Genomic DNA, 8,949 nt, shown 5'->3' on the forward strand with positions numbered 1-8,949 from the left:
CTGCCCTGGCTTTTTTGATTGTGAGGGTTCCCCTTCATTTCTGAGGGAGCAGGCTGCGTGGGGGGTGTCGTGCAGAGCCCGGAGCAGGGGGTGGGCGAGGAGGGATGCATGCACCGGAGGTACAGGCACGGGCGCCGGCAGGGGAGGGTGCGGGGAGCGGAGGCGGTGGCGTCCTGGATGGGGCGGTGCCCGGCCGAGCACAGAATGCGGGCGGATGCTTGGGGAAGTGCGGACCCCAGGAGGTAGAAGCGGGCTGGGCGGCGAGCTGGACGCCGGCCGTCCCGCCCCCTGCGCCGGCGCAGCGGCTCCGGCTCCGAGCTGGGGAGGGCACAGCAGGGCTGGTTCGCGCCGGGCCGCCGCCAGCCAGGGGCAGGAAGCCGCACGTCTGTCCCCGCGCAACGCCCCCCCGGCCCCGCCCCGCGCCGCGCCGCCGCCCGCCGCCGCCTCCTCCCGCCGCCCTCCGTCCTCTCCGCTCGGGCTCCGGCGCGGGGCGGGGGCGCGGGGCGGGGGCGGGGGCGCGGGGCGGGGCGCGGGCCGGGCGGCGGCCGCTTCGGACATGTCGGGCCCGCGCGCAGGCTTCTACCGGCTGGAGCTCAACAAGACGGTGTGGGAGGTGCCGCAGCGGCTGCAGGGGCTGCGCCCGGTGGGCTCCGGGGCCTACGGCTCGGTCTGGTAGGGGCGGCGGGGAGGGCGGGAAGGTGCGGGCGGGACTGAGCGCGCGCCCCCTCCCCTCCCTTTGCGAGGTGCCTGGCGTGGGGTGGGGCCTCGCCCCGCCTCCGCCCCCGGGCCTTTCACGGAGCGCAGCAATGAATGGGGGGTGGGGGGCGTGAAGGAAACTTTCCTGCCGGGCGCCGTTCCGGCTTGGGCAGAGGGGTCGTTCTTCCGCCCCGTCCCAGCCGGAGCATCCCCCACCAGGCCCAAATCCTGCGGCGTCACAGTCGGCGAAAGGGCGGGTCTCCCGGGCCCCTAAATGTGCAAGCATGCGTCTACGGTGGCCCCCCCGCCCCCCCCCCCCCCCCCCCCCCCCGTCAAGGGTCTGGCATCCCTGGGGTCTGGCGGATCACTGGCTACTAGGGTGGGTAGTTTTGTTTGCAAAAGGAAAAGCCCAGCTTGGGGGAGGGCAGGATCCCTCCCCTTAGAATGGCCTCAAACTCCCGGGCGGGTCCTAACCCCCTCCCGTTTTATAAGGGTGTCAGACTCTGGATGGGGCCTAGGCCTGAGCAGAGATACCTACCATTATCCCTACAATACTTGGGGGGTCTACACCCCAGTCCATTTCTTGCCCTAACCAAGAGAGCTCAGACCACAGCCCCACAGTTGGGCCTGGGGCCCAGACAGAGGACAGTCGAAGTGGGAGAGAGGGTTGGGATTTGGCTGAGGCCTGTGTGGGGTTGGGGAGGGACTGGGGGGTCTTAGGGTAAGGCGGTTGCAGGAAGTCGGTTGCAGGTGCAATACTGATGGGCTAACTGTGGGTGTGGATGTTGAGAGGTGCCCCCCAAAACCCAGCGGGGTCCTTACCAAGGCCTGAGCCAGGTGGCTGCAGTCCACTGAGGGAGTCTTGGAGGTGGGGAGGCCGGAGCCCCTAGGGATGGGGCATTGCTCCTGGCTCTGAAAGAAAGTTAAGAGCGGGACTTCCTGAAACCCCCGAGGTCAGTGCTGGAGCCGGAGCAAGGGCTTCTTCCCTCCCCTGCCGCTCCCCAATCTGCTGTCATTGGCCCGCTTGCCAGAATCCTCAGGCTGGCCATTTCATCCATTCCAGCCTCAGGCCTCTCTCCTCATCTCTAAGACCTCAAGGGCCGGAAGAGGGTCAGGATAATGCATGAGTGGTCCCTGCGGAATATAGAGTCCTTGCTGGAATCACCTCCGGTCTCGAATCACCTTCTGGGAGTTCCTAGAGAGTATCAAGTTCCCCAAAGGAGGCCTGGGTCTCTCCCCATTGCACTTAGTGGGCGGTGCCCAGCGCAGGTGATGGCCCTCTCCTGGGTTCCTGGATTCTCCTGATGAAGCTGGTGAGCCAGTGCCAAATCCCTGTCACTCGATTGTGCAGACACAATTGGGCAAAAGGATCTGCTGCCCCGTGGTAGAAGCCATTCCCCTACCTGCCTCTCCAGAAGTGCCGTGGACCTTCCCCAACAGGCCACAGTCTGGGGGAAGGGGCGTGGATGCCTCAGGCACCTAGCTGGCTTTCCTTCACCACCACCTGGGCCCATGGACATCCCAGGTGCTGCAGGAGCTGCTCCCTGGGCTGTGTAGACTCCACTCGTTGCTGGGGGAAGCGGGATCTAGAGAGTGGATGTGAAGTGAGAGGGAGGGAAGGAGTGATTATCAGGGAGAGGAAGCGGTCTCTGAAGGCATGGATGGCTCTTAGCAGGGCTTCCATGCGGAGGCCAGCAGGACTCTGGGAGGGTGGGGGGGCAGGCCGTTTGCATTTGAAGATGATGCCCATGACTGTTGTGTCTCCTGTGAAGAGTAGATGGCTGTGGAAGCCGGTGTGGAGGTGGAGCATCTGGACCTCTGGGGAATAGGGTGCGGCAAGGGGAACGTTCTCTGGGCCCAGACACTTCACAGTACCCAGTTTCTCACTCTTAAAAATAATAATGCGGTAAACGCTTTTGGCCAGTTTTTCCTCCATATTTTGTATATTCAGAAGTGTGGGGACCCAGGGGCTTTGCAGGTGGCTCTGGAAACCCTGAGGGAGCCTCCCGGAGCCATGAACCAATAGGGGAGCAGGAGGACAGTTTGGGGTGAAAAGGGATGGTCTGCAATGGCTGTTTTCCTGACCAGTTGGTGGAGACTCTCCCCCAGCCCCATGCTGAGCTGGGGGGGGAAGATCCAGGTTCTGCCCTAGGGCTCCCTGGTGGGGCAGGCCGGGACCCTCTGGGCTGGAATGCCGGCGGGCCGCCTCTTGAAGAAGGAGCAGGCCCCAAGGAGGCACAGAGGAGAGGCCTCCCAGGTGCCGGTCAACCCGAGGGACCGTCTGAGCGCCGCGCAGGGCGGGGAAGAACAGGCCCGACAGGAGCAGGGCCTGGGGCGCTGGGCCGGCCCCCCCCCCCCCCCGTGCGCCGCCTCACTCAGGGCCCTTGCAGCTCAGCCTATGACGCGCGGCTGCGCCAGAAGGTGGCGGTGAAGAAGCTGTCGCGACCCTTCCAGTCTCTGATCCACGCGCGGAGAACTTACCGCGAGCTGCGGCTGCTCAAGCACCTGAAGCACGAGAACGTGAGTGGGGCGCGCCGGGGCGGGCGGCCGAGCTGCCGGGGCTCCCCGCGGGGCACGCAGCACCCAGGGGGCGCTCCGGCGGGAGCTCCGAATCCTGACCCCCGTCCCTACGCAGGTCATCGGGCTGCTGGACGTGTTCACGCCGGCCACCTCCATTGAGGACTTCAGCGAAGTGTGAGTGGCAGCCGACGCAGGAGCGCGTCCGGTGGGGGGCGGGGCCTCTATGCTGACCGCCTACCCTTCCCAGGTACCTGGTGACCACCCTGATGGGCGCAGACCTGAACAACATCGTCAAGTGCCAGGCGCTGAGCGACGAGCACGTCCAGTTCCTGGTTTACCAGTTGCTGCGCGGGCTCAAGGTGGGCGTCGCGTGGGCGGGCACAGGGCGCGGTGCCGGGGGTCAGAACCTGACCCTCCCACCGTGTCCCCCTCTCCCCCTCGCAGTACATCCACTCTGCGGGGATCATCCACCGGGTAGGTGCGGCGTCCGGGTGAGGGTCGGGGCTTCTGCAGGCCCGGCCCAGGTGCTTTTCCAGCACTCACAACCCACCTGCCCTGCAGGACCTGAAGCCCAGCAACGTGGCTGTGAACGAGGACTGCGAGCTTAGGGTGAGCCGCCTGTGGGTGAGGGGCCTGCCCGGCCGTGGAGGGGGCATTCAGGGAGGTGCTGACAAGCTTGGTGGTCGCTCTAGATCCTGGACTTTGGGCTAGCCCGCCAGGCTGATGAAGAGATGACTGGCTATGTGGCCACTCGCTGGTACCGTGCACCTGAGATCATGCTCAACTGGATGCACTACAACCAGACAGGTGATGTCAAACCACACAGGGGCAGGTGTGCTGTGTTGGACCACGGTGGGCAGGCAGAGCTCACACCAGGGCCTGGGGAGGGTGGGTGGGTAGGTATGGGGCAAAAGCCAAGGCCGTTGGGGAGGTGTGTGTCTAGCTTTGGAGGACAGGGACCGTCATGCAAAAACAGACCTTAGAGGGACCAAGCACAATAGGTCCTGGGCTAACTCTTCCCCTTACCCAGGGTTGTACCTAGAGGAGTAAGGGGGTCTCTGCTGTTTTGGGGCCGGGGTGTGACTGAGAGGCCACTGAGCTGGCACAGTCTGAGCAGATCCCTAATTCTCTGAGAGGGTCTTTGGGGAGGGCAGACTAATGGAGACTCCTTCCCCAACAGTGGACATCTGGTCTGTGGGCTGCATCATGGCTGAGCTGCTCCAGGGAAAGGCTCTCTTTCCAGGAAATGACTGTATCCTTGGCCCAGGTTGGGGAGGAGGGTGAGCCAGGGTCCCCTTCTGTTGGGTGGGGCTCAGGGGAGGTGGGCGCTGGCCCTTTCTGGCTGGCCTTGCCTCCTCTGCCCCACGCTGGGCCACCTTAGGCTCACTGGCTCCAGCTGTAGGAGAGCAGGTTTTGGGCAGTGCTCCAAGGTCTGGGATCTGGGGGCCTGGGAAGGGTCTATTCCTGGCCAGTAGGCATTTCCTCAGCCAGTCAGACATCGACCAGCTGAAGCGAATCATGGAGGTGGTGGGCACACCCAGCCCTGAGGTTCTAGCAAAGATATCCTCAGAACACGTGAGTCACCAGCCACCAGCAACCTCTGCTAACCAAGCTCCTGGGCGCTCTGGAGGAAGCTCTGTGGGAATAGACCGGGAACCATGTGGGAAACATGGGTCACAGTGGAATAGAGCCCAAGGAGAAACAGGTGAACAGGGAAGACATTCCTGGCATGAGGGACAGTGAGGGCACAGTCTCAGCATTGACTAGCAGTGCTTTTGCCAAGGACAGTGGGGTGCTCCAGGCATGGAGACCCAGGTAAGGCTCTGGAGCCACCATATCCAAAGTGGGGGATGCCTCTGGTCCGTGCATGCTCCTTTTTTTTTTTTTTTTTAAAGATTTTATTCATTTGATTGACAGAGAGAGACACAGCGGGAGAGGGAACACAAGGAAGGGGAGTGGGAGAGGGAGAAGCAGGCTTCCTGCCGAGCAGGGAGCCCGATGTGAGGCTCGATCCCAGGACCCTGAAAGTATGACCTGAGCCAAAGGCAGACGCCTAATGACTGAGCCACCCAGGCGCCCCTCTATGCATGCTCTTGTCCAGTCCTGTTGCAGTCAATGAGTCTGGGGGCTTCTCTCAGCAAGTCCCTGCCTGGCTTCGGGCCAGGGGAGGTAGGGTGTGAGCCACCCCCTCAGGCCCTTCCTGTGTGCCCCCAGGCCCGGACATACATCCAGTCCCTGCCCCCCATGCCCCAGAAGGACCTCAGGAGCATCTTCCATGGAGCCAACCCCCTGGGTGAGGATGGGCCCTGGGTCTGGGCTGGGCTCCATGTCTGGCCCTAGATGCACGACTGACCACCGCCTTTCCACTGACCACTCCGTAGCTGTGGACCTGCTGGGAAGGATGCTGGTGCTCGACAGTGACCAGAGGGTCAGTGCGGCCGAGGCCCTGGCCCATGCCTACTTCAGCCAGTACCATGACCCTGACGATGAGCCTGAGGCCGAGCCCTATGATGAGAGCGTTGAGGCCAAGGAGCGCACCGTGGAGGAGTGGAAGGGTGGGCTTGAGGAGGGCTGGGGGTTGGGAGCGGTGGAGCCCAGGGGCCTCAGGGCTTCATTTTCCCCGCAGGCTAGGAGCTGCCTGTTTCCTGCTGGAGGTGTCCAGCTCCTGCCCAGAGTGGTCCCCGAACTCCCCGCACTCCTGGGGCTGGGTGTGTCCAGCAGAGGCTCATGGGCGGCACAGGGCAGGCTCTGGAAGGAAGCCCCAGGGGCTGAGGCTGCCCTCAGGGTGGTGGTCCTGGGCTGGGCAAGTGGCACCGGACTGGGAGGCAGGGGCAGTGGCCCAGTGACAGCATGATGTCACCCTTTCCCTTCACTTCCCAGAGCTCACCTACCAGGAGGTCCTCAGCTTCAAGCCTGCAGAGCCACCGCAGTCTCCTGGCAGCCTGGAGATTGAGCAGTGAGGGGCATGTGCCCACCAGCCACGGGGACCAGAAGACGGGCTGGAGCATGCCGGCCCATTTCTTCAGCCTGCCGCGTTCCCACGAGGAGTGCCTCCCAACACCACTGTGGCCAGTGCCCTGACCCTAGCCTGGGGTCCCCCGCCTGCACGCTGCTCCTCGTGGGCAGTCTGTATGCATGTGCATGCACGATGGTGTGCATGTGTGCAAGCCGCGGGTGTAGGAGTCTAGACGGAGCATCCTGGACTTCCTCGGTCCTCCTGCCTCCTTCCAACAATCTAGGTCTCCCTTAGGACCTCCCCTGGATGCCACAGGGGATCCCCTGGGGAGTGTGTCTGTCTCCAGATCTTCTCAGTCCCAGAGGGCTGTCTCTGGAGGGCGTGGTGCACTGGGGCCAGGGGCCTCTGGAGACTGAAGGGAGGGTCTTGCTTGTCAGAGCTTCTTGACCTGGAAGTGGGGGCTACCCTGGGAAATGCCGAGACCTGAAGGTCTGAGAGCTGAGACTGCCGCCAGGTATCACATGAGCAGACCATCCCAGGGCCACGTGTTCACCTGGGCTGTGGGGGGCACACGTGTACTAATGTGCACTCCTGGCACTGACATGTCGAGGCGCGTGTGACTCTGTGGGTGCCGTGACCAGCAAGAAGCCTGAAGTGAGGGGCCGTACTGTTACTTCCTTTCCCTCAGTTCCTGATGTGGGGGGTGGGGTGCTGCCGCTGAGATCCTGGGTGCACCATGCGAAGGGCTCAGGTGGGCAAGGGGCAACCAGGGGACAAAAGCCAGGGACTTTCTCCTTGAGTGTGGGGGCTGTGGCAGGCATGAAGAGCTGGTGGGCACAGGGGCTCCAGCCTTGATTCGGCAGCAGGGAGTGGCGCCCACCAGTGTACCCTTGGACTCAGACCCTGACCTTGGCCTGGAGCTGATGAAGAAGCCTCTGCCCACTCTACCTCTGCCCACCCTCCAGCCCTGCAGCTGAGCGCTGGGCTGTTCTGGCCTATGGGTCAGCTCGCATCCTCCCTTCTTCCAGAACGGAGCTGATCTAGTAACCTCTGGGACGTGACCCTGCCTAAGACGTGTCGGGGGTGTGGGTCCCCCATCGAGGGGCTTCTCTGTGAGGGGGTGGTGTTCCGTGTGTCAGGTGGTGACCTCCCACCTTGCAGAGGTCTCAACGTCAAGTGCCTGCACGAGGGTTTCACAATAAAGGGGGTTCTCTCTCACTCAGCTTTTGTCCTGAGTCCTGAGGCCCCGCTGCCTGGCTGTCCCCACTGCTTGGGGAGAGGGTGGCTGGATCTGTGCGTCACACCCCCAGCTGCTCTGGTCCCCCCAGACCCTGCACCGCCCAGATCCCTTGGGTCTCCAGTCAGACAAGCAGCCATATTCAGCCCAGCACCCTCCCTGCTCCCGGAGAGCCCAGGGCCACTGGGGGTGGGGTGGGGTGAGTTCCACACCCAGGCTAATGGGCTCTGACCCGGGACAGAGCTTGATGGCCATGCACAAATCAACCCCAGCTGCCCTGCTGAGAAGCTCACTGGGCAAGCTCAGCTTCTGGTCTGGTTGTAGATCAGTGGTCAGGGAAACTGCTGGGGGACGATCTCTGGGAGCAAAGGCTTATCCTTCCCTGGAGCTGGGTAAAGTGGGAAAACTTTCCTTTCCTTCCTGCTTAAGGGGAAAGAGGTCCACCTCAGCCCTCAGGACATACACCGAGCTACTAGCTCCTACCGTTCACTGCAGCTCAGGTGAGGAAGGGCACTGGCCTCAACAGGGATCAGGCAAAATGTCCCTAGGACGGGGGCATTTGTGCCTTTGCCCTGGGCCTTGGGGGAGGAGACCATCTGGGAGTTGGAACACCAGGGGCCTGGTCAGTGTGGCTACTGGGCCTCAGGTCCTAAGGAACCCTGCAGACCAGGTTGGGCCAAGTCCTGCTGTTGGGGGGTGGGGTGTGCCGGGGATGGGAGCAGAGCTGGGACATGCCCCACATGGGGAAACCTGCCAGACCCCTGGGCTCCACTGCAGGGAGTAAGTGGGCCAGCTAGGGGCTTCCTGGAGGAGGCAGCCCAGGGCATGAGGGGCACAGGTGGTGGTGGCTCCAGTGGCCCCAGGCCGCTCTCTTTGGCTAGTCTCCAACTGCTGGGTGCTGCGGAAGACTAGCCTGCAGCCCAGGTGCAAAGCTGCTCTGGCCGGCTCTGAGCTGCTGATTCATGGTGGCCAGCAGGGCACAGAGGGAAAGGCAGGGGGCCCTGAGGATCCTGTTACCCCACTCCGTCTCAGACCTGGGTCACTGGACTGGGGGCGGCTGGGGACGGGGACAGAGGCCCCTGCTCTGTCCTCCAGGAGCATCTGGTGCAGGATGTGGCCAGACCTCTGGAAGGATGATGCTGATGCCCCCACCTAGGGATAAGGGGGGGCACTGAGGGCCCAAGTAGGACCCTCCTTCACCCCTGGGGTCAGGTATAACTTTCTGCAGAGAGAGGAGAGGCTCAGGCCAGGCTCAGGACAAACAGGAGGGAGAAAGACGGGAAGAAGGTGGGACAGGCAAAGGGACTTGCACATGCTTGGAGCAGGTTTCCCACTTGCCAGGTGGGTGGAGAGAAGGGAGCTGGGTGTGCACCGGGGCCCAAGGGAGACCCACAGGACCACCCTCTCTGGCTCCAGGGGTTGGGAGGCTTGGGATCGCGTGGTCCCGGGGAGGGATGTTGGGGATGCAGCCTAGGTTTGGTCACAGGGAGAGGGGGATGCAGGCCATAGGTGCTCGGGACCCCACACTAGGACGTGGATG

At 63.3% G+C, this 8,949-nt stretch overlaps 1 protein-coding gene across 3 annotated transcripts; it reads left to right on the top strand.

Annotated features, from left to right (window-relative positions):
- The first annotated feature begins 536 nt into the window (after positions 1–536).
- MAPK11 (mitogen-activated protein kinase 11) lies at positions 537–7,380 on the top strand. Of its 3 annotated transcripts, none has more exons than XM_025882312.2 (12): positions 537–672; positions 3,087–3,216; positions 3,332–3,390; positions 3,464–3,575; positions 3,661–3,690; positions 3,778–3,825; positions 3,909–4,023; positions 4,397–4,468; positions 4,712–4,791; positions 5,431–5,509; positions 5,598–5,771; positions 6,097–7,380. In XM_025882312.2, exons 1-12 carry the CDS (start codon positions 557–559, stop codon positions 6,174–6,176), a joined length of 1,095 nt encoding a protein of 364 aa, XP_025738097.1. In that variant the 5' UTR covers positions 537–556; the 3' UTR covers positions 6,177–7,380. The 3 variants fall into 3 exon arrangements, with proteins under 3 accessions (XP_025738097.1, XP_025738098.2, XP_025738099.1); XM_025882313.2 differs by having other exon boundaries at positions 5,598–5,644; XM_025882314.2 differs by lacking the exon at positions 3,661–3,690.
- Positions 7,381–8,949: the final 1,569 nt, after the last annotated feature.

Source organism: Callorhinus ursinus, unplaced genomic scaffold (genome assembly GCF_003265705.2).
Source record: "Callorhinus ursinus isolate GAN/ISIS: 27379988/994484 unplaced genomic scaffold, GSC_fseal_2.0 scaffold48, whole genome shotgun sequence".
Lineage (NCBI taxonomy): Eukaryota > Metazoa > Chordata > Mammalia > Carnivora > Otariidae > Callorhinus > Callorhinus ursinus.